Source organism: Bipolaris zeicola (genome assembly GCF_000523435.1).
Source record: "Bipolaris zeicola 26-R-13 unplaced genomic scaffold scaffold_322, whole genome shotgun sequence".
In the NCBI taxonomy this organism is placed as follows: Eukaryota; Fungi; Ascomycota; class Dothideomycetes; order Pleosporales; family Pleosporaceae; genus Bipolaris; species Bipolaris zeicola.
In genome coordinates this window covers 1-22,581 of record NW_006912371.1, presented here as the reverse complement: position 1 = coordinate 22,581, position 22,581 = coordinate 1, and the positions used below count along the sequence as shown (strand labels likewise).

Sequence of the window (22,581 nt, the reverse complement as noted above, 5' to 3'; positions counted from 1 at the left end):
TGAACGGCGCTGCGGGCGTTGCAGCCAAATTGGACACAACTCTCGCACTTGTCAAGTAGAATTAGAGGATATAGAGGATAGCGACGCGTCTGAAGAATAATATCTTATTCTACTTAATAAAAAATATTATAGTGGTGTTGCGTAATACTATTACAAAGATGAGGTATAAGGATTTCGTGGGGCGCACACTGGGGTGGGGCGCACACTGGTGAAACACGTTATGTAATATGTACACCCCCTCTTTCCCTTCCAACTCCAAAGTCCCCAGACGAAGGACTCACGACCCCGTAATTGTCGCACTACTAACCGTCCTCTTCCATCCTGCCCATCCCCACCCTCCACCTCCTGCATTTCCCCCAACCGGCTCCTTAGGCACAGGACTCGGCGTCACAACCGGCGTATTTGTCGGCGTACTGCTCGCGCTTCCGCTTCCACCTGTACTCACCATCCTCTTTAGATTCTCAAACCGCACCTTGAACTCCTCGAGTTCCTGCTTCGCCACCGCCTCCGCTGTCTTCGCGTTCACGAGTTCAAGCAGGAGAGCCTCGTTGTTTGCGTCTGGAACGGCACCGTCGGCGCCTGCGAGGAAGGATTGTGTGGCCAGTGATGAGGAGCGCTTGGTGAACATCGGGGTGGGGTGAGAAGACGAGAATTGGCGTTCTGATTTCTGAGATGGGGTACGGCCGAGACGGAGTTCGCGTAGGCCGCCGGAGACGCTATCGGAGGTTGTGGAGCGGGAGAGTGAGGGCGGGGTATCGGGGGTGCTGTCTGTTCCGCCCCAGGAGGAGGTGACGGCGGATTGCTTGCGGGCGTGCTGTCGTAGCTCTTGGATTGTTTTTTCTTGACGTTGGTTCTGGTTGTAGCTGTCTTGCAGGCGCTGCCGTGTGTCTCGGAGGGCATCCCGTGCGATTTGGAGTTCGGCGTCGCGGTCGCTCAGGTCACGGGCAAAGCTGTTGGCGCGCAGTGTTTCGTTGGCGAGTTGCTCTTTTGTGCGGGTTAGGTTCTCTTTGAGAATCTCCTTGGTTTCGAAGATGGAGGAGGCGCGGTGGTGGCCTTGGGATTCGGGGAATCGCGATTCGAGCGTCGACACTATTTCGGAGGCCTCTGCGCTCAGTTCATTCGAGGCTGCGCCCTCCTCGAGCGCTGCAGCGACAGATGCAGCGGTGATTGTCGTCCGCCTCCGCGACGCTCGTGTGGATGGTACAGCGAGTGTGGATGTCTTCTTCCGGACCTTGTCTACTACTGTCCGCACGATGCGATGGTCCTCCTTGCGATCCTCGCGCTGCTTTTGCAATGCGGCTTCAAGCTCGCTATTCTGTCTTTGCAACTGGCTTACAGACATGAGCAGCTGCTCAATCTGGTAGTGCAGGTCCCTATCCCTGGACGAGGCGCCCATTGCCATGGAGCCATGGCCAGACTTCATCGACAGGGCGTCTCCGTTGGACGCACGCGAAATGTCCGTCAAGGCTGTGCTTTGCGTGTTTGCTGAGGCGTCTGAATCGGCCATTGAGTTGAGTGTTGAAGCCAAGCTTTGCTTTGAGGCTGAGCGCCTAAGGAAGCTCACAGGCCGTGAAGGCGCCGAGAGTCCCGGGCTGAGTGAAACAGACTTGGTCGAAGAGTTGGACGGGCCCCACAAACGGCCCAGGAACGACGAGGCCGACTTCTGGACCTGCTGCTTGGACGTCTCCCTATCCTGAGCTTCCTTGTACTGCTGCTCCAACCCCTGTAACCTTTCCCGCGTCACATCATTTGTGAAACCGACAAAATCGGCAACCAACTCATCGGCAGACCCTGCGTTCCGGCCATATGGATCCCAGAGTTGGCGGCCGAGCAGCAACTGCATGACATCTTCGAATTCACTTAATGACAAGAGCTTTTGCTCGTTGCGCTTCATGAGGGCGAGTGCTACACGCATAATTGTCTCGGAAGCGCCCTCGGCGAACAGCACATCGTAGATGCGGAAGAGCATGGGTAGCGGACATGTGACGGCGAAAAATGAAAGGAACCATTGTGAGAGATATGCAGACTCGACACCTTGGTCATCGAGGTGCTGCGCCAGCGCGGGCATGTGATGGTGGAGCAGTTGCTGGAACTGGAAGATGCGAAGATGCAGACCAGATAGGTCGGGAAGGAAACAAGAACGAAGGTCGTAGTCTTCCATCAGTCTGCAAGAGTTAGCAGGGGTGCGGAGTCATCAAACCAGAGTGACGTACCTGACGAGTACACAGAAAGCCTCCTTGTCACCCATTTGCATTAGCAGTGGTCCAACGAGGAAACCGAGACCCTGGCAATAACCGATCTTGTGGTCGTACAAACTAAAGCACTTGAGCACGCGGCCAAGCATCTTTTGGCCCTCACCATCGGCATCCTTGAACATGTCGACACCTGGGAAGCTCCTTCCAAGATCCTTATTGATGATGTTCTCATATGGGCTGGACTCGCCACACAGTGTCTCGTACTGATCCTCAATCAGCTTCTCCCGTGAGCCAGCTGCACTCTGCCATACAACGCCACGCAGCGGCGCAGGGATACCTCCTCGAATCTTGTTCAAGCAGAGCGTAGGAAGACGCTGGACCGTCTGTGGATAATCACGAACGAGGGCGGCCCAAAACTCCAACTCGGTCATGGGTGGCGGCGAGGGCAGCTGGGAGAAGCGGACCTGTGCAGTGTCATGGGCGACGAGACGCTTGAGTTGGTTGATGGAGGGGGGCCGCGACTGGCTGCGGGCGCGAGAGACCTTCATGTTTGCTTTGGAGTCTGACATTATGGCGTCGTTTTCTTGCTCGAGTCGAGCGAGCAGCAAGGCCATGGCCTAGAAGAAGAAGAGAGTCAGCAGACGACGGGCATTAGATATCGTGAGTGGGCGCGCACCTCTTCCTCGCCCTCTGGCTCCTGTTCCTCCTTTTTCTCGAGCTCGGCCCAATCAACTTCCTCGCTCTTGCCTGAACCATTGCTTGTTCGCCTCTCCCTAGTATCTATCTTGGGCGACTCGGGCGCGTCCGTGTCCCGGACAGAGATGGTCGGGCTTGTTGGGGTGGTGGTTGCATCGGCGCTCGTCTGGCTCTGGCTCTGGCTTCGTCCAAACGCCTGGCGGATTTCGATTGAGTCTGCCCGCGCCGACGACGTCCTGCGCTCGCCGACGACAATGTCTGGCTGCACGGCCGAGGTGGGCGAGCTGCAGGCAGACTGGTCGTCTTCTGGTGTTCTGCCGTCCGTCTCTGAGAGCGGGACCGTGACCATGGAGTCTGTTGGCAGTGGTGCGCTGTCGACGTGGGTCCTGGGAGAGCGCTGCACGGTTTGGTCCACAGGCTCGACTACCGTGGGCTCTGCCGTAGGCGGCGGCATGGGGATGGCTACGTCGGTCATGGTGCGGTCAGACGGGCAGCATCGAGGGACGTAGGGCAGTGGGAGATTGGGTGAATAGAAGTCTGTCTGTTTGCAATGACGCAGCACAGTGGTGCAGCCCCTCGGTCAAGGGCCAAATGGCAAGATTGGCAGCTCGGTCAGCGGGGCGCGAAGAACAAACGGCGCTGGTGTAGAGCGTGTTTCAAGCGTGTGGAATAGAGGTTGCAGCCGGGATGGTGTCGTGACGGCAGGTGGACTGGGTTGCTCGAGCGCGCAAGACACGAAACACACGTCGTCAATGGAGTCTGCTTCGAGGCACACTGAGCAAAAGGAGCGACGTGCAAAAGAAGAGCAGGCGGCCATGGTGGTGCTATGTCGAAAGGAGCATCAGGAGGCCGAGGGCTGGCCCACCTGCGTTAGCGCCTTATCGCGGAGCGGTCAAGCCAGGGTCAAGCGTCCCCACCATTGGCTTCTGGCCTGCCGCCCTAATCACCCAGCGGCCACCCAGCTGCTACACCGACCACCTTGGATGTGTATGCATCCCGATATTTCATGCACCCTCTTACTCGCCGCGCCCTCGCTGATGTCACCACGCCTACCCGCCAGGAACCGCCTGCTGCTGCTGTTGCGCCTTGTGCTTCCACCGCGTCTGCATTTCGCGCTTGCCACGCCCGACTACACGCGACCTGCATCCAAATACACGCGACACCACGTGCCTCACCCCGACCCTCCGCCAATCACACGCGCCCGCCGCCAAACCACTGTTCGCATCCTGCACGACTACCTACATGTACACCACCACCACCCACCAATCACCGACACTCGACGCATGTGCAATTCCTGCGACCGCCCGCTAGTCCTCTTCGCCTGCTAGCTTCATGTAAGCTGGTCCCGCTCGTGCGGGGGTATTCGGCACGGAAGAATACAAGTAGCACCTCAACATGGCCCACAGAGTATAAACGACTACACTTGACCGCCTCTTCGCCAACGCCACTGACTCCTGTCCTTTGTACTCTGCTCTTTACACTCGTTCGCTTACCACAAGCCGAGCCGCTACAAGCATCCCAGTCCCGTTCCCCGCCACTCGTCTCCACGCGGGGAGGCGGTTCATTCAGATTTTTTTCATGCTACCATCTTTTTGTCCCGGCGCGCGCTGCAGTCACGTCAGGTACATATGACACGCCTTGCCAGCGCGGCGTCACAGATGGCACGTCCTGGTTCGCAACAAGCAAAAGCGTACAGCTTTGTCGTCTAGAACATACCTTGCCAACGCTGTCATGCACCTCAGACCAAGGCACCCATGTCTAACAAATTGACGTTGGATATGTAACGGCGAATTTCCGTGTCAATCTGGGCACATCCCTGTTACATTGCCCTGGTCGGTATCCACACGCGCTGTTGTTGGAGTAGGCGTAAGAGAGGACGAGTGTTTAGCCGTCTAGCGGCTTACGCCATTTAAAGTATACGCTCCTCGTTTTTTTGTTAGAAAGATTAGCGAGATTTAACGAGGCAGTGTTAGAGTAGTCTTGCTGATGGTGTAAACACGGCGAAACTTTGTACTGCTCGTGGTAAGAACGCATTGACTTGACGCTTATGGATTTGCAGTCGTGTCGATTCCAAAGCCATGGTTTGTGCACGAAGTACGTCACAACTACTATATTTGGCGAGTTAGCGGGACTTTAATGCGCAATAGGGCTCGATTGCGTACACCGATCCTGGATCACGGCTATCGAAGTAGGTTAGTTAAAAAAAGGATTAGCGGGGCTGTACAAACTCACAAGTAGGCTCTATTTGAACATCTTGTTAGTCTTTTGTTCGACAGTAGTCGCTCTGCTCGCAACACTCATTCACTATCTCGAACTATCTTTGTTCTCATCAACCGCGACACAACACTTCATATCCTGCAAGAACCACAGGGGTATCAGTGTCTCGACCCCATATTGCAGAGTCAACCATCAGACCCGATGTACTCCAACTCTATGACGTTGCATTTGTACAATTAGGAAGCCGACCGGCTACTCAAGTCGAAAAGATGATATCGTTAGTTAACTATCAGACCTAATGAACTCTAGGCCCTATGGTGGAGTAGTTGCATAGTTTAAAAGCTAGCTAGCTACCAAAGTTCACAAGGTGAGATCGTCAGTCCTCTAGGCGAAATGCGCAAGAGTGCCTTGTTCACATAGTCGGTTCGTATTCAGTTACCGGCAGAGCGAGTTTACCTTGGATGAGTAAAGTCAAACGTATTCTTGGGCTTCATACTGTTGTACAAGGATTGGTCGCACGCATATCCAGTGTCGCCTATCCTGACACTGTCCCGTGTCCCGTCAAACTGCTGGATCGTCATCCGAGCAATATACGTCGAATTGTTGTTGAAGACGCTGATACAGCCGGCTTGTTGACCGCTCACCGAATGGTCTACTGTCTTGGTACAAATACCACCTAAATCGATACATCAATCAACTGATTGGCTGGTATACTGGTTATGCTCATCAAAACAATAGATGTAGTAAATGACGTCACTTTGTGACACCATCTACATACATCCGTGACCATTGTGATATCGTAGAATATACAACACTTTATTCTCATTTCGAAGTAAGAGCAGAGTAGCTACGAAATCATTCGCCAGCGGTAAAATACAAAGAGTTACTCATGATTTTTGTCAGAAAATATGCATTTCACACTTCCCTTCGCAGCGGAGACTTTCCTATTTGAACATAGTGAACTACTAGAATATACACGTTGATGTATCGCCTAAGGTCACTTAAACACCTGCTCATAACTACTAGACCTTAAATCACCAGCACCTTTCCTATATCCGAAAACTTAATATGGCGCTGAGACTCGGCCTGCCACTAAGGAGAAAACGAGATATTTTGGTGTCCGTGTTTCTCCTTCGAAGAGTGGCTCAGTCGAGCGTATAAAACTCATGTAAGGCTAAGTGACTTCAACACTGCTCGGCCCAAATGACGAAAGTAGATGAGAACTAGTCTGGATAGTAATCTGCTGATGGTAATGCTGAAAAGCAGTCACTAGTTGAGCAGCGTCAAGAGCAGCTCCGTCGAGACAGGCGTTGCTGTTGGAGATCATGTCGTATCAAAGATTTGAGTGAGCAGAGAATGGTCGCTCAGCTGTCGGTTGTTTAAAGAGTATGCCTTGACTCTAGTGTTTGCGGAAAAATGGTCAAAAACAGGACCTCGATATACCAGGGAATTGAAGCAGGATTGGACTATTCAACTTTTAGAGGGAAGAATAGTACTTCGTAATCGCAGCTCCTACGAGAGAGACTGAAATCAAGTCACGAGATACGTCGCATCGATAGAATGGAGAGTGTCATTGGATAGAATTAGTTAGACAAAAAAAATCTTTCAAAGACACCATATTAGTCGATCCAGAGATATTTTTCCTCTGACATTGTTCGCTCAGTAAGAAGTGTGTTAAACAACATCTTCACTGCCATATTCTAGCATCTATATCCCACTATGAAGCTCTCGAAGACAATACTCAGCATCCTACTCTCTCGTCTTCTCGTTCTCTCCTCAAACGCTGAAAGTTTTACTTCCTCATACATGCCGGAGATGCAAGGGACACCGTTCTGAACTGTCGCTATGATATATCCATTTCGATGAGCTGGGAAATCCGAATACTTAAATGAAATGTTCATTTTAATATGCTTTTTTCTATAGTATTGACATGTTAGAAAGACAGCCCAATCTTGATCTTGGACGTTCTTCTTACGATTTCTCCTCACAATCGCCCTCCTCACTACCACCTCTTGAAAGTCATTCCCATGCTATCACTCGACAAATCACTCCATCAAACGCGTACATCCAGTCTCTTGGTAACATTTTCAGCCATTTCATACACAATGAATCTCATGTAGGACGCGAGATATCCAGCTTCCGTCAAACGACATACGGGAGTAATCAACCACTCTCTTCCTAAACATTTTTCATAGATATACTACTATTTCTATTCGTCTAGTCTCTCAAAGTATCCACATCATCAGTCACTATACCTGCCTGTCCGAGATATCCCCAAGCATCTCGTTGCACTCAGCGGCTAATCAACCCACCGTGCCATCTCCTCAGCTCAACCGCGCGCCTCGAACAAAGACAACTACATCCTCCAAACAGCCAGATATCTAGTCCTATCGCGTCCATCTTCGCTCAGGGACCAAAACACCACTCCACCTCCATGTCCCTTTCCTACGACGCCAGATATATCTTCACACAAAAGCACTAGAACAACACCTCCATATTTCCACCAAAAAAAAGCGTCAAAGCACACGCCTCCAGCACTCAAACGTTGCAAAGTCGCAGCTAGGAGACGTAAACAATGAATCAGGTAGAAACTGAACAGGTGATAGTGTACAGAGATTGGGGAGACGCGCGCGCGACACCCTTATATACACCCACCTACCCCCTCCCCCTTCCGATACCGCACCCCCCCCCAAATGTCTCCTTACGCAACTTCCCCCCCCCCTCTCTCTCTCTCTCTCTTNCTTCTTCCCCACGGGGTAAAGAAAAAAAACTCTTCCACGCCCCATATATTCTCACCCGAAAACTCCCGTCGCGCACGTGTAACGTGCATGGTGGTTTTACGTACAAAGCGCTCGTATTCGGTAAGAGCGGCAGTGTAATTATTTTGTGTGGGGTAGGGGTAAGCTGGGGTAGGGGGCGGCTTGTCAGGTGAGGGGAAGGTTTTGCGGGGAATTTTTTTCTTCTTGCTTTTTGGCGGGCAGGGATAGGGTACGTATGCGTGGAAGGTGCGGGTGTGGGGGTTCTGGAAGAGGAGGGGGGGCTTACGTGCAGGGAGGGGAAGCTAGGAGAGATGGCAGTGTACCTTTGATTTCCACAGTTTTTTTAGTGGATTGGGGCTCGTAGGCTGGGTGAACAAGAAAAAAATTGCGATGCGTGTGCATGATATCTACACATGTCGAAGAGACAAACAAAACCCGTTAAACTCTGATCAGAAAACCGCTCAATCGTCAAAATCCCAATACGCCTTATCAAGTAAACCCTGCCAGCCCTCGACAGATTCCAACCGCGGATCCTCATCATCCTTAAAATTGGCCGGCAACTCCACACTCGTGCCCGCGCACGGATACGTGCAGCGACACGGAAACTCCATTTCACCTCTTCGAATCCGAGGGGCAATCTCCTGCAATATCCTCAGCTTCATACTTTCCACCATTACCGTTTCCCCATCTCCCGCAGCGTTAAGCTTGGACTCCCAAAAGTCCACCGTGGACGTCTTGATGCACCCGCTGAAACTAATCCTCACCCCCTTAGTTGTACGTAGATTGCGTAGCACATCCCACGCCATAACAATCCAAAACTCAATCCACTTCTTCTGACAAGCATGGGGTCTCCTATCCGAACTCGCCAGCGCCCACGGACACCTCGCGACTCGATGTTTCGGACTGATGAACCGCAGGTCGAGCGTCTGAAGCCCGGTTAACAGTGCCAGCTCAGTGAGCTTCAAGGAATGCGGAGTCTTGGCATGAAGCGGATATGTGCTGCTCGGATAAATCCCGATGCACGCGAAATACTCAACCGCATCCATTTCAAGCTGAATGTGCCGCAGAAACCCTGTTTGGAGAGCAAGTTCCGGTGGGAAGTTGAGGGCGTATTGCCATATCTTGAACAGAAAGTGTTTGGGGCCCCTACCGAGACGTGAGTACAGCGAGGTGAATCGCTTGATCGACTCGCGATATGCGAACGCGCTGGATTCCCTGCAGACCTGTTTGTTGACGTACATGATGTTGAGGTTGGGGCGGGGGACGTCTGGGTCGCGGTTGCGTTCAGCGACGCTGGCGGGCCCGAAGGCCAACCCGACACCAAGGATGAAGCGTCTTGTGCCCTCCGTCACGATGTCGGGTACAACGACGGGTTCGAGGACGTGACGGTAGATTTCCTCACGCAACTCGAGAGGGAGTTTAAGGAGCTTGAAAAATCTACCAGTCTTTGTCCACCACTTTCTTTGCTCGTCGTAATGTATGGCAGAAAACTTCTTGGGCCATGTCTTTTGGAGATCAGTGCAGTAGGTGTCGCGTATCCACGATGCCGCATCACGCATGTTGCTTGCCCCGGTCCCGATCGTCATGGTCTCGACCTTCACATCTTCCTCGTCCAGAATGCTGATGGCGACTGTGCGACGCGAAGCGTCAATCGACTCAGCGAAGGTGTACCAGCCGGCATTTTCAAAGTCATGGTCTTTGTTCTTGATAGCGGCGATGTCGTATTGGCTAGCCAGTTCGACTTGAAGAAGGCTTTTTGTATCCTTGTAGCAGTGACTATATTTTCCTAGGAAAGAAAAGTCACGCTTGCGTTCATCCTTGATAAAGCCGTCGAGGATGGCGATGACGCGGTCTGGAAGTGATTGTGGTTGGCAAGGTGCCTTAGCCTTGCTTTCGCTAGTCCTTTCGGGCATAGCGCCGGTAGTTGGAATAGTTGCTTGATCCATCTTCAAGGTACTCGTGATGTTCAATCGATGATGGATTTTTGTCGCGCCAGAGTGAAGAAGTGATTTACTTTGGATATGAAAAAACCCGTTTCTTTTAATATTGCTTGCAAATGTCGATATTCACATTGTGACTGAACCAAAGTCCGCGATGCTGAGCACAAAAGACCACGCTATCCATGTCTAGACTAGCGTGGGCTGAACCAAAGGAAAGCAAGCGAAACAGAGAATTCATGATCGGAAGACCCCACCTCTCCCAATCTGAGTTTCTGATCCCTTGAGTACACGTCTTCACTGGAAATCCAATCACGACATGGTATTGGAAATTTGAATATATGATTGATTGACGATAAAACGATGTCGCTATGCTAAAGACTCATAAGTCATAACAGATGAACTGCCAAAATGGGCTTTTGGTATATATATACATGATTGTTCTTTGTGCGTTTATGCGTAGGCTGATGCCTTGCAGGTGAATGGGCTCCTGACATCACCAGAGTTGTACTGGGTGATGATGTCCTCGACAGAGGCATAAGTTCCAGCGCCCAGAACGACCATTCCAATAATGAGAACGATTGCGTTCAAGATGCTGAGGGAAATGTTCTTGGCTGAAGCGTTCCACTTGCCCTCCTTGACGAGCTGGAACCAGAAGAGGGCAGGCCAGTAAAAGGTGAAACCAGAAATGAAGAGCGAGGAGATGAGACCAAGCAGGGCGTTGAAAAATGGAATGGCCTCGGCAATGATCCATCCAATGACAGTGACGAGAGAAATAAGGCCAACCCAGACGGTCCAGCCACGGGCATCCTTGACAAAGCGGATGGGAGAGTCGGGGAAGAATCGGTCCATCATGTAGCGGCAGACGACGGTGCCGTTGATGGAGCCAGAGATGAAGATGACGGGGAGAGCAATACCAAAGGCAATGCGGGAGACCGTGGAACCGGCAGAGAGGAGGGCGGGCGACTTGACGCTCTGGCCAATGAAGGCGTAGCAGAGGGCACCAGTGAGGGTGTAGATGAAGATTTCAATCAGACCGAGGGCCCAGATGGACTTGACGTAGTCCTTGGGGGTGTGCATCTCCGACATGAAGGAGAACTGGCAGACGGCAAACGAGTAGGCGAAGATGATGTTGGTGGTAGCAAGGAAGCCCTGGTAGAATGTGGTTCCTGGCTGGGGCCAAGCGGACCAGTCGACAGCGGCAAGGCCACCAGGCGCGTTGTGAGCCTGGACACCAGTTGCAATGATGGTGATGAGAATGGCGGCAATGATGCTGACAAAGTCAATGTAACCCAAGAATGCAAAGTCGTGGAAGGTAGGAGGCAGCGCAAGGACCAAGAGGATGACGAGGGAAACGACGCTCCAGACAAGGGCGCAGGTCGCGTAGTCGCCAATAATGTTGATAAAGGCAATGGTTCCAGTAAGAGCATGGGATCCAACAAGCAGAATCAGGAAAAGGGCAAACATGACACCAGTCAGTTCCTTTCCAAAGCGGCCCCAGATGAGTGCAACAGCGTCCGAGTAGTGGTTGACATGAGGGTATCGCATCTTGACCTGGCCGACGACGTAGGAGGTGTAGATGGCAACAAGACCGAGACCAACACACATGATGGTACCGGGGACCATGCCGAGAGTAGCAAAGGCGCTGGGGATACTGAGAGAGCCGAGGGCAATAGCCTCGACAATCAGACAGACGGTGAGCTGCTTCCAACCAAGGCGATGGAACTTCTCAGATCCTTCCTGGACAGTGGCAGTCTTGTCGACGGGCATCATTAGCTCCGGGTCGCTCTTCTTGCCCTCGGACGAGAGGTCATCAAGGCGGTAGTTTGTTGGAGGAGTAGCGTAGTGAGGAGGAGGGATGGTGGTGGGCACATCGCCTGCACCGTGGGCGTGTTGTACCTCCTGCATCTTGGATAAGGATAAAGGTGTGTCCAAAAGAATGGGGGAGTAAGAGTATGGAGGAGAAAGAAGGGCGCAACCGTTGTTTTTGGCTGCGGGTGTCTGCTGACAAGCTAGTCTACCGTCTGTTTCCCAAAGGAGCAGTTGCAGTGCAGATGACCAAACGGGTAGCGGGCAGCGTCGAGTCAAGAAGGGTTGCTGCTCGGTGACGTAGTCTACGTAGTCTGAGACGAGGAGACTAGCAGTGTGCAGCAGGCGCAGTAAATGGGTGGGTGTAACAGTGAGGCGGAAGACAGGACCATCTTTATATCGGAGTTGCTTATCTCTCCGCCCGTTGTGAATGTGTAATAGAATGTTCCAAGTGGTGGCTCCCCCGCGCGCTCCCAAGATGGCGGTCGACCGAAGTTGACCGAGAGCAAGCGATGGACGAGGTTAGCGGTCGTCGGCTTAAGGCAGCGTATCGAACCAGTCCATGGTACGTGCGATTAGCAGGGAAGGATCTAGTGGCGTTGGGGACGACGAGGTTCCACATGGCGCGTCGCAGTTGACGTAAAATTTTCATATTTTTACGTGTGTGGGTGGAAATGCTGGGACGTGCTTGGGACCAAACGGCGGCACTGAACGGGGTTTGTCGGGGCCAATGCCCCAGATGGCATGCGACGAGGGAAGCAAGAGACCTGTGCATCTGGCCTTCCCCCGCGTTGTGCGGGAATAAGCTGGCGGGAGGCATTTGGGATTGCGCGATGGGGAGTGTATGACGTGCCTGCGCAGTGATGTTTTGCGGTAGGGCTGTGGTGGCTGACCTTGGGGGCGCGGACAAGCTCTGTTTACCGCACCCACCCGAGCCTCGGCGGGGCTTGTCCGCGCCCTCCGAGCAGGTACCCGGTCTAGCGAGAGCCTCTTCCGATCCTGGTCGTTGCCGCGCCGCCGCCCAGCCAAAGTCATCTGCCCTGCCCTGCCCTCTGCCCTGCACTCTGCCCTGCTCCAACCACACTAGACTAGCACTCACTTATCTGTTAAACACTACTAGTATAGAAACGAGGGTCTTGTGGAGTGCATTGCCGAGAGTCGCGCCTGCCAATCACCACATCCACCCTGTCCACCGTCTGTCTGTCCATTGCCTGCAGGAGAAAAAAAATCCCTATCTTTACCCCAGCATCCATGCATCATGCTATGGACAGGCGCGTGCCGTAGCGCTGCTATGCTATACTACATTGCAACTCTCCAGATCGCATGCAACAGAACCTTCCCACCTCCACAAACTACCCCCCCTGCCCCCCTCTCCCTGTCTCACGCGACACACGCCCCTAACATTGCGCCTTTTAACAAAACATCTCAGGGCCCATTGGCTCGCCCCAGTCCATCCGTACCGATGTACCACCTATCTACGCAGCCGTAGTCAGGAACTCATCGACGACGTGCGGGTCCTTTTCGACTTCTACCGTGCTTCTACCGCGTCTGCTCTCCCACGTCTCCTCCACATGGGCCTTGGCAGCCGTCGAGTCAGGCGTGAAGACAAACACGCGATGCTCACCTGTCCGGGCGTCAGCGTCGCTAAAGGTAACTGTGGCGGATATGCACCTACAATTTTTGTATGCAGTGCCCAGCATGGGATCTTCAACGTCCCAGTCCTCGGTCAGAAAATGCGCAAACGCCCCGTGCGTCACCACCAGCACCTGTTATCAGTCAGTCAGTCAGTCAGTCAGCCACCTGGCAAACTCTGCCCCTGTCCTGCTTGCCTGGGCTTCTGGCCGCTGGAATAGCCAGCTCCTCAAGTCTGCGGCGCGCTTGCTGATGGCCGTCTTCTCGTACGCCCAGTAGCCGTCCTGCACGTGACCCCATTAGCGCATACCCTGACGTCAGACCAGTGACATGTGCCGACCTTGGAATTCCAGCCCGGCGTTACCGCAGACGCATCAATCTTGCTGAGATCAAAATCAATCTCTCCGGCCTCGAACAAATCAGGCAGTAGTCGCTGCAAATCAGCCGCACTATCCGCCAGCCCTACGTCGCATCCAATGTTGCTGACCTCCTGCAGCGCCGGTAGCAGCACAAACGGTACTTCTGGCCGCGACAGCACCCGTCCAAAACTAAGCGCTGCCGTCTGGATTGTCCGCCGCAGTGGAGACGCAAACACTGTCTCTATCTCATCGTGGTGTTGAAACGCTGCGCTGAGGGCCCGACACTGCTCCTTGCCTTTGGCCGTTAGTACTGCATCGCGAATGCTGTAGTCGCGCTGTTGTCTGTTAGACTCGTCCAACATGATCGCCCCATCAAACATACTGTCGCATTGTGCTCTCCTTGCGCGTGGCGAACGAGATGAATCTTGGGTGCCATGGTGATGTCAGGTTCAGAGTTGCTGATTCTGCACTGTAGACTTGAACTGGGTGGGGCCGCCGCCGATTGAGTCACCGGCTGCTATCGCTCAAAGGCCGATTCGATTCGACACGGCCAGCTGGGAATATTGCCTCTCTTTGAAATCCTGCACAATCTCTGCGTCCTCTTTTGACGTCTGCCAATGTCTTTATACTTCGATGGTTGCTGCGTCAGTTGTACCCTCGACCGTTCTGTGTTTCCATGAGGAAGGTTTGCCGAGCGCCTCTGATTGACCGAAAGCGGACTAGCGCAGAGTTGTTATGAAAGGAGTGCTGATTGAGTGGCACTAACATTCCATATAGTCAACCCTCTAGACGCCGTCAATATTTTTGTTGATTCAAAATCATGACTACAGAACAAATATTGAATTCGTTCCTCTAGCTTTTCATAACGCTACAGCATTGTCGTGCTGCCATTTCTGCCATGGGACGTAGTGGAGAGACCTTAATCAGCCGTTCGCAAAAGGACGTAATAGATACAAGGTGAATTTATCGAGGCTAAGTAACTACTAATTTTGCGATTAGAGGAAATGACCGAGAAAAAACAAAGGTATAAAAGACGTACCTGCATTAAGATTCCGAGACCACTTAAGAGACTAGCCAGCTATTCGGCATCATAAATCGAGGAGGCGCACATCCATCCGTCATTCAGCTAAGACTCTGTCGATAACGAGGCGGCTGCTCGGAAAGGTTTATCCCGAAATATCAAAACGCAAAGTCGAGGCAGTTTCTTGGTTATGAGAATGCACCGTTTTGGCCAAGCTGCCACATCGGATCCGCAGAGACCCCGCAGCACTAGCGTAACAGGCTTGTCCATAACACCAAAATGTCATCGTCATCCAGAGTACCCCTAGAGTTTTCCTAAACCCTTCAATCTTACTAGCAATCACCATGGCGAATCAAGAGCCAACTGTGCTTATCATTGGTGCTGGTACTTTTGGTACATCGACTGCGTACCATCTCAGCAAACAATACAAGGATCCTTCACGCATAACTATTGTCGACCGCTGGGATACAACATCGCCTCTGGAAGAAAAACAAGCAGCAGCCATTGATACAAATCGCATCATTCGCACAGATTATGATTCGCATCTATATTGCAATCTCGCCAACGAAGCAATTCATTTCTGGTTTTGGAGCATTGCAGTCCAAGGCCATTTCCACAAGACAGGATGGATTGTACTCGATAGTAAAGAGGGAGGTTTTGGCGATGCAGTGAGGAAGACTTTTCTTGAAAGAGGAGGCGACTACACGCGTGATGTTGATCCCGGTGAATTGGAAAAATACGACATAACCAAGGGAGTCCAAACCCAGCGGCTGGGCAAAGGTTACTTCAACCCCGAGGCCGGATGGTGCGATGCCGAAAGGGCTACACAGAGCTTCACCAAAGTCGCTTTAGAACTCGGCGTCAAGCGCATAACTGGCGAAGTTCAAGAGCTCGTCCTCAACCGCGACAAATCCGGTCTTGCCGGCGCCAAGCTACGAGACGGACGCATTCTGACCGCCGACAAGATAGTCCTCGCAGCCGGAGCCTGGACCAGCACCCTCATGTCTCCTCTCGAAGACGCGCTTAAGATTCCGCACCAAGATCGCACCGAGCGCCAGGTCACAGCCGTCGGCCGCGTATCAGCATACTACACGCTCGACGATTCCGACACACAATCTCTCGTCTCGCAAGACCAACCCGTCATTGTCATCGGCGGCGAAATCGACATCATCCCGCCTTCGACTCCCAATCGTACCCTCAAAATCAATGATTTAACGTCTGAAATCGTAAACACGGTGACTACGCCCTCGGGCCACCGCATCACTGCTCCCTCGCGTAGACACCAAACCGATGTCCCCGAAAAACTAAAGCAGCAAAGTACTCGCCTCATTCATGCTTCTATGCCACAGTGGACGAAAAACCGCATCCCCAGTCGATGGCGCATATGCTATGATGCTGTAACACCGAGTGAAGATTGGCTCCTGAGTCGCCATCCGCATGCGCAACTGCAGAACTTGTACATGGCCGTTGGAGGTAGCTTTCATTCTTACAAGTACGTCCCCTCGTAAACCCCTTTGATTCTTCTTCATCTTCTTCTCAGCCAGAGATACTAACGCATAATAGATTCCTCCCCGTCGCAGGCGCATACATGCTCAACGTCCTATTCGACAAGTCCAACGGCGAGGAAAAAGACGCAGCCTGGGCGTGGAAGAGTCCAGACTGGTTAGCTAAATGCAATGGCGAGGGCAAGGAATTCGGGAGTCAGAAAGTAAAGGGGAGACAGAGGCGAGAATTGAGCGAATACGAGGATGGGGCTATGTCAAAGTTGTAATGGTTGTGTGTGTGTGGAGTTGGCATGTAAAATAAAATTACCATCATCGTATTCCCACCTTGTCGCATAAATAAACTAAAAAAAACCCCTACTTCTATTATAACTCTTTTCACTTATCTATCTCCCCCCTCCAACTATAACATACAAGTTAATCCCCCCCCCCCCCCCCCTACCAGCAATATTTTTTACTACTCCTTAACCCTAACAACCACCTTTCCAAAATGCCCCCCACTAAACAAATACCGCAACGCCTGATCGGCCTCTTGGAACCCCCACACGCGATCAACGACAGGTCTAATCTGGTTTTGCTCGTAAAACGCAAGCATGCGCTCCAACTCATCGCGCGGGCCATTCAAGATGCCCTTTAGCGTGACGTTGCGCTTGAGGCAGAGTAGGTTTGTATTTGTGCGATCAGAGGCATCATCTTGTTTGCCGGAGAGATAGCCAATGCAAGCGATTAAGCCGCCGAAGCGGACGCAGTCAAACGACTTGCGCAGCGTCTGTGCGCCACCGACTTCGATGATGATGTCTGCGCCTTGGCCGTCGGTGGCGGAGAGCACGGCGTTGTCCCAGTTGGGTTGCGCGCGATAGTTGATGGTGGTCTTGGCGCCGAGCTGCGTTGCGCGCTGCAGCTTTTCGTCAGAGGACGAGGTGACGATTGCGGCTGCGCCGGCGGCGGTGGCGATTTGGCAGGCGGAGATGCTGACGCCGCCGGTGCCCTGGCATACGACTGTTTCGTCTTTGCTGATGATGGAGCCGTTTGGGCGCATGCAGTTGAGGCTCATCCATGCCGTCATTGCGGCGATGGGAAGACATGCTGCTTCATCTGCCGAGAGGTAGTCTGGGATTTTGACCACACCGTACGTGGGGAAGACGCGGTACTGGGTTAGGACTCCTGGGGCGGGACCACCGAGGCCATTTGCGACGTCTGAGGCTTTGACTTGGCCGGATAGATGGGTTGGGGCAAAGGTGCTGATGACGCGGTCGCCTTGTTTGAGTTGAAAGGCTGGGTTCTTGAAGGGGTCATTGGTGTTGGAAGATGTTGGGCCAACCGTAACGACGACACCGCACATGTCGCTGCATGGTACAATTGCGGGTGGGTGCTCGACGGAGGAGTGATGGTTGTAGAGACCCATTGCGACTGGTTCACGTGATTAGCGTCATGGTCGTCGAGTTGTGATACATCAACACATACCCTCTGTATCTCTGTAGTTCAAGCTGACAGAGTGAATTTCCACCAGTACTTCGTCCTCGCCTGGTGTTGGGCAGTCTGCCTCTGTCATTCTCAGCTTATCGAGACCGTCCTGGCCTGTAAGCCATTGCTTGATCTTTTGCGGAGGCGTCATCTTGGCTGGTAGTAGAAACTGCGTCGAGTGCCTTTGGAATGCCAATGTTGAGATTTATGGTCGATGTCGACTTTGTCTGTTTCAAACTCTTGCTCTTCTGGTGCGAAAACAGGCCGGAAATTTCACTCAGCCAGTCTCGGCGATCTTGGGAGAAGGGTGGGGTTGGCATCACGGGCAGATCTCTCTACTTTATAACGAAGAGTCTCGATGGCGGGCTAGTATCAAGGAAATGCAGACAGTGGAGCTTGAGCAAGCGGGCAGAAAGTCGCCGAAGATGTGTGGGGAGCAGTATTATTTCTATTTGTCGTGGCCATGACGGCAAGGTGCTCAGCACAGCCATCGAGGTGTTCAGGTGCAACGTCACTGGCCGGAATCGCCCGGCAGCCGAGGTGGCAGGGCGCGGTCGGAATGCGCAAGCCGATGCGGCCCCTCAACACCATGGACGCTTATCGCAGACTATCGTGATGTGTGTAAAGGCCTTAGCATTGATCATACGTGTACCTGGATTTTTTGGAACGCCTAGTCTAGTGACAATGGCCGGAGACGAGGAGCGGTGCGCATGCCCCTGACGCAGGGCCATATCTGCCAGCGCGCTGCAGGGCCTGAAGCTGGCGCAATCTGGTTCCAACAGGATAATGACGCTGCCAGTGACGAGTACATACAGAGACAAGGCGCTATTGAACGACCCAGATTTGTTGTTCTGTTGAAACCACGGGGGCTCGTGCTGGACAGGCATGATGGTCATCGTGGCACGCGCCATTGGGCGTGGAAAGAAGCAACATCACATGACGACACCGGATACTTAATTAGTGCTTGGATATAGTCTCTCACCAGCCCGGGTATAAACTCGCACGATTCCCAGATCTCATCTCCCCAGATACGACTCCCCAGAATCCATCCACTGCAAAGACGACCACGCCCAGAGACATGATCGCCATGGACTTTCAGCACCACTACTATGCCGGCCAAGAAGCCTTCCCGCCGCCTCTCCCGAATCATCTCAGCTCAGACTACTCGCCAGCACTTTCGATAATGCAACAATTCCATGCAGACCTCGTCCGCATGGACGAAGAGCATCTCCAGCACCGCGATCAAGCTACCCCTCCGTCTGAAGTCTCGTCTCCATTTCCCGACGACGAGCCACTGCCAGACACCATCCTAGGCCGGGTACGAACCTGGTATCGCAGGCTCTCACGCCGACGGACTAGCGACGTCTCGACTTCGTGAAAAGGAAGCATGATATCGTCATGCAGGTACCAGTTCGCATGCGATCGTATGCGATGGCACTAGGCGCGATCTCGTTCCAGCTTTTGGGGCCGCCCGTCGCCGCTATTCGATACAACCCACGGTCATCCCGTCATCGATCGCAGGCGATCTAGCGTCGACGATTTGGCATTTATGCAACGTCACACCGCAGGCCGGGTGGCATGTCACTCAGCCAGGGCATAACTGGAATGCTCGTACAGTCTTGATGCGAGTATGGGTGCAGTTTAAAGTGACGTCGCCAGTCGCAGTAGCATCCAAGTCTCAGTATAGGCCCTTGTGCAACCCAGTTGTTTCTGTATGACAGCCCCAGCAGTCGACCGAGGAAGGCCCGCGGGCCGCTCCATGGATGATATCGTCATCCACTCATGGGTCTCGTAAGGTTATGTTGGACGCGCCGCAGCGGAATGGCTCTGTCTGCTCCAAAATGACTGTGGTTGGGGAGATGAGAGGTGTGTCTGGATGAATGTAGTAATAACTGTGCAAAGTCAGTCAGGTAGATTCGAGATGACGATGTGGGAAGTATAATGAATAATACCGCTATAAACATGTGCCTGATTTGCAATCATGTAGTTGGATGTGTTAGTAACGGGTTGACGCTGTTGGTCGGGAGCGGTTGTGGGGAGTTGCGGGGGAGCTGGTGTCATACCAATACCGAGGCCTGCAAGCGATAAGCTCGCCAAGGAACGATAAGCGTCAATCCATGGGACAATCAATCGTCTTGGTGATCTGCTGCCACACCCTACGCAGTACCATTGCTGCTAGAGATGATGATCTGAGCGCTGATTGCAGAGGACAATGTACATGGGAGGGTTGGGCTGTGGTCAAGCTTCATGCCGCATCCAAAGCCCTGCGAAACGCCTCATAGTAAGGCAAACGAAACCCAAGACTGAGCCAGTCGCCAGTAGCCGCCCGGGCTTCTCGAAATCAGGCAAACGGGTTCCGTCCCCTCTTTCTCAACAAAATTTCTCTTAGCGGTGCCCTGGCCATGATGGCCGCCCACCATACCTGTGTCCAGGTCATTGGAATGCGGGCCACCGAACGACAGCTGTCAAAAACCTCACCCAGCACTCCTCAGAGGGGGTACTCGCTGAGGCGCAGCGCTGCTGTCACCTTAGGATACGACGGTGGCAAGGCACGTTACACATCCAGCATGTGCATGCTTGCCAAGGCAGGACCTCGAAAGGCATAACGATGATGACCGATCAGTGATGTCTAGCGACCCCGCAAGGTCTATACCTAATCATCCTTCGCTTGCACTTGCAGAATTTTCCGGAGAACCCATAGCTCGGTCTGCCGTGTGGGCCAAGTAGCTGTAGTGTAGGCCCTTTTTTTGTTCTTGTGGCACGTCGCCAGGGGTCCGGACGCGCTGAAGGTGCGTAGCCCAAAGGGCACAAGAAAAAAAAAACGGTGCGCGCACTAACCAGGAAAGCATCAATTGACCATCATTTGCTGCGTAAGATGTCATCATTGCTCCATCGGTCGGGCCTCTTCATCGCGTGCTATCGTACGTTGTCTCCAGTAGTGTCCTTTCCCCGCATGATTGACACTCGCATTCGCACTGGGTGGACTGGCGGTATAAACTGCCCTGCACACTAGACAACGTGGCCAGCCAAATTTGTGTGCCATGGTGCGACCGCGTAAGCTCAAGGGGCCAAAAGAGATGCACCTTTGACTGGCGGGACCTGAAAACTGTGCCTGTCAGATAGACCTAGGTGTGTGAACATGTTGCTTTGACGTATGCACATGGGACGGGCGCATGCATACGAGATTGATTACGCTCTAGGCTCTCGCGTCTCGCCGTGTCTACGTACTAGCACAATGTCACGTTTCTTGCACTTCACCGGTATGGCTGCAGGTGAAAGGGTTGAAACACCATTCGACGTATGGCAAGACGGAGCTAACGTGGCCACCATTCCCTTCCTGGTCCGGGTAAAATCGCGTCTACGTGCACTCACTCATTGCGCCTTTTGTTCATGACCGTCCGCAACTGTTATCGCCTTTGGCCAAGAGGCGCCAAGGACAACAAGCCGGGGTTTCATGGTAAGTTTGTTCGAGTGACGAGAAGTGTCGCCTGGGTCTGAGGCTCTGCTCACGATGGCCCTCGAAAGCGGCCGCCGGGGTTGGGCAAGATAAAAACCTCGCGTGCACGCATTTGCGCATCTTGCATCTTGCCCCGACTGAAGTATTGCGCAAGTCAGCAAGTATCCTTGCCAACCTATTATCCTTATACCACACCGGAGCCATTGTCCTATAAAACCACTCTCCTTTGCTCCTCAACATTGCCGCTGCCACTACTACAGCGCCGTGTCTCCCTGCTTTCCACACAGCGCCGCCTCCGCCTCCACCCGCTGCCACTGCAGTGCCCTCCCCCTACTTCTCACAGTACGACTGCCACTGCACCACTACCTCCACTTGCTTTCTGCAAAACTACTGCTGCTACAGTGCAGTCTCTCTCTGCTTCCCGCCAAACGGCCGCTACTACAACGCCGTCTCCTCCCTTGCACCCACCGCACCCACCGCACCACCGCACCACAGCCCCGCCTTCATCGACCGCTTCGACCCTGCCCTGGATTACTTCACCCCCAGCGCCGAATACAAGAGGGCTACAACCTCCCGGTGCCGAGCCAACATCAACCAGCACCTCCTTACCGTACCCCACTGGTACCATACCGATACAGGCCAGTCCACTCTTCGCTACCACGAAGAAACATGTCTCACAGTGAGTCAGCTTGTCAGATCTGTTCCTCGCATGCGTAGACACAGCATGCTGTTAGCCTACGCCGCGCGTTCCAGAAACGACGCACGCAATCCATGTTCCTGACCCGTCCCGCTGATCCCCACTTTTAGCCCACCGCTCCCCCGTCAAGTACCCGTCCTGCGGCACCCGCAGCACCCTCGCTCCCATCGGCATACCAGACCACGGAGACGGCTTCGCTGTATATCTTCGCTGGATGCGTCAGCGACACTATCGAAGGCACGGCGTGATGCACCAAGCGGCCCCATCGTCTGCTGTGTGCACGCGCAGCTCTGACGATGCGCTTGACCTGCACCTCGGCGGGGACCCTGCGAACCCTCTACCGAGCCTGCAGTCCGATGCGCAGACGCTTAATACCGATTTGCTGGGAATGGGCTCGGGACTTGACGGCGTTGACGCATCGGAGCTTGGGTACCCCAGTGAGATTGACTTCATTGGGTGAGGGGCAATACAATGCAGGGCTGAAAGGGTAACAGCCAGGCAAGATTACCGACTGGCGCGGCTACTAGCCTGACAGTTACCGACGGTGGCTAAATGGGGCGTTTTAGGAACATTGCTTTGTTTTTTTATTAGAAGGACCAGGGATCTTTGGAAGCGACTCGCGTCGGGGCGTTCGCGGTTATCGCAATATTCAAGGGCCATGGCTATATGTGTAACAGTATGTTTTTGTATAATGGTTAGAGGTGTACGAATTGATGGAAATGAATAAAGAGTTGTGATGTCGATTGCTGTTATTCCACTTGTGTACCAAACTGGTTGCGTCCGAGCAACAGTTATGCAGCAGCACAAAACATGCACGGTGATGTGGTAATCCCCTC

At 53.1% G+C, this 22,581-nt stretch overlaps 10 protein-coding genes across 10 annotated transcripts; 5 read left to right on the top strand and 5 right to left on the bottom strand.

The window, feature by feature from the left end:
• Nucleotides 1-277: 277 nt before the first annotated feature.
• COCCADRAFT_110409 (uncharacterized protein) lies at nt 278-3,345 on the bottom strand (the record flags this gene model as incomplete). The annotated part of the gene is made up of 3 exons (XM_007719562.1): nt 278-2,165; nt 2,214-2,782; nt 2,872-3,345. The coding sequence occupies 3 exons, from the start codon at nt 3,343-3,345 to the stop codon at nt 278-280; spliced, it is 2,931 nt and encodes a 976-aa protein (XP_007717752.1).
• A 552-nt stretch (nt 3,346-3,897) lies between these two features.
• On the top strand, nt 3,898-4,653 carry COCCADRAFT_110427 (uncharacterized protein; the record flags this gene model as incomplete). The annotated part of the gene is made up of 1 exon (XM_007719561.1): nt 3,898-4,653. The coding sequence occupies one exon, from the start codon at nt 3,898-3,900 to the stop codon at nt 4,651-4,653; it is 756 nt and encodes a 251-aa protein (XP_007717751.1).
• A 3,675-nt stretch (nt 4,654-8,328) lies between these two features.
• Nucleotides 8,329-9,780, bottom strand: COCCADRAFT_110413 (uncharacterized protein; the record flags this gene model as incomplete). Its single annotated transcript, XM_007719560.1, has 1 exon — nt 8,329-9,780. The coding sequence occupies one exon, from the start codon at nt 9,778-9,780 to the stop codon at nt 8,329-8,331; it is 1,452 nt and encodes a 483-aa protein (XP_007717750.1).
• A 477-nt stretch (nt 9,781-10,257) lies between these two features.
• Nucleotides 10,258-11,712, bottom strand: COCCADRAFT_9590 (uncharacterized protein; the record flags this gene model as incomplete). The annotated part of the gene is made up of 1 exon (XM_007719559.1): nt 10,258-11,712. One exon carries the CDS (start codon nt 11,710-11,712, stop codon nt 10,258-10,260), a length of 1,455 nt encoding a protein of 484 aa, XP_007717749.1.
• Nucleotides 11,713-13,088: 1,376 nt separating this feature from the next.
• COCCADRAFT_41450 (uncharacterized protein) lies at nt 13,089-14,040 on the bottom strand (the record flags this gene model as incomplete). The annotated part of the gene is made up of 5 exons (XM_007719558.1): nt 13,089-13,237; nt 13,289-13,379; nt 13,443-13,529; nt 13,586-13,939; nt 13,987-14,040. 5 exons carry the CDS (start codon nt 14,038-14,040, stop codon nt 13,089-13,091), a joined length of 735 nt encoding a protein of 244 aa, XP_007717748.1.
• Nucleotides 14,041-14,969: 929 nt separating this feature from the next.
• Nucleotides 14,970-16,396, top strand: COCCADRAFT_110405 (uncharacterized protein; the record flags this gene model as incomplete). Its single annotated transcript, XM_007719557.1, has 2 exons — nt 14,970-16,117; nt 16,189-16,396. 2 exons carry the CDS (start codon nt 14,970-14,972, stop codon nt 16,394-16,396), a joined length of 1,356 nt encoding a protein of 451 aa, XP_007717747.1.
• A 188-nt stretch (nt 16,397-16,584) lies between these two features.
• Nucleotides 16,585-17,742, bottom strand: COCCADRAFT_30691 (uncharacterized protein; the record flags this gene model as incomplete). Its single annotated transcript, XM_007719556.1, has 2 exons — nt 16,585-17,537; nt 17,592-17,742. 2 exons carry the CDS (start codon nt 17,740-17,742, stop codon nt 16,585-16,587), a joined length of 1,104 nt encoding a protein of 367 aa, XP_007717746.1.
• Nucleotides 17,743-18,678: 936 nt separating this feature from the next.
• Nucleotides 18,679-18,969, top strand: COCCADRAFT_110410 (uncharacterized protein; the record flags this gene model as incomplete). The annotated part of the gene is made up of 1 exon (XM_007719555.1): nt 18,679-18,969. One exon carries the CDS (start codon nt 18,679-18,681, stop codon nt 18,967-18,969), a length of 291 nt encoding a protein of 96 aa, XP_007717745.1.
• A 1,464-nt stretch (nt 18,970-20,433) lies between these two features.
• On the top strand, nt 20,434-20,604 carry COCCADRAFT_110419 (uncharacterized protein; the record flags this gene model as incomplete). The annotated part of the gene is made up of 1 exon (XM_007719554.1): nt 20,434-20,604. A coding segment is annotated over one exon (171 nt), but the record flags the coding sequence as incomplete, so codon positions are not given.
• Nucleotides 20,605-20,981: 377 nt separating this feature from the next.
• Nucleotides 20,982-22,205, top strand: COCCADRAFT_30689 (uncharacterized protein; the record flags this gene model as incomplete). The annotated part of the gene is made up of 4 exons (XM_007719553.1): nt 20,982-21,048; nt 21,309-21,390; nt 21,451-21,731; nt 21,856-22,205. The coding sequence occupies 4 exons, from the start codon at nt 20,982-20,984 to the stop codon at nt 22,203-22,205; spliced, it is 780 nt and encodes a 259-aa protein (XP_007717743.1).
• Between the last annotated feature and the right edge of the window lie 376 nt (nt 22,206-22,581).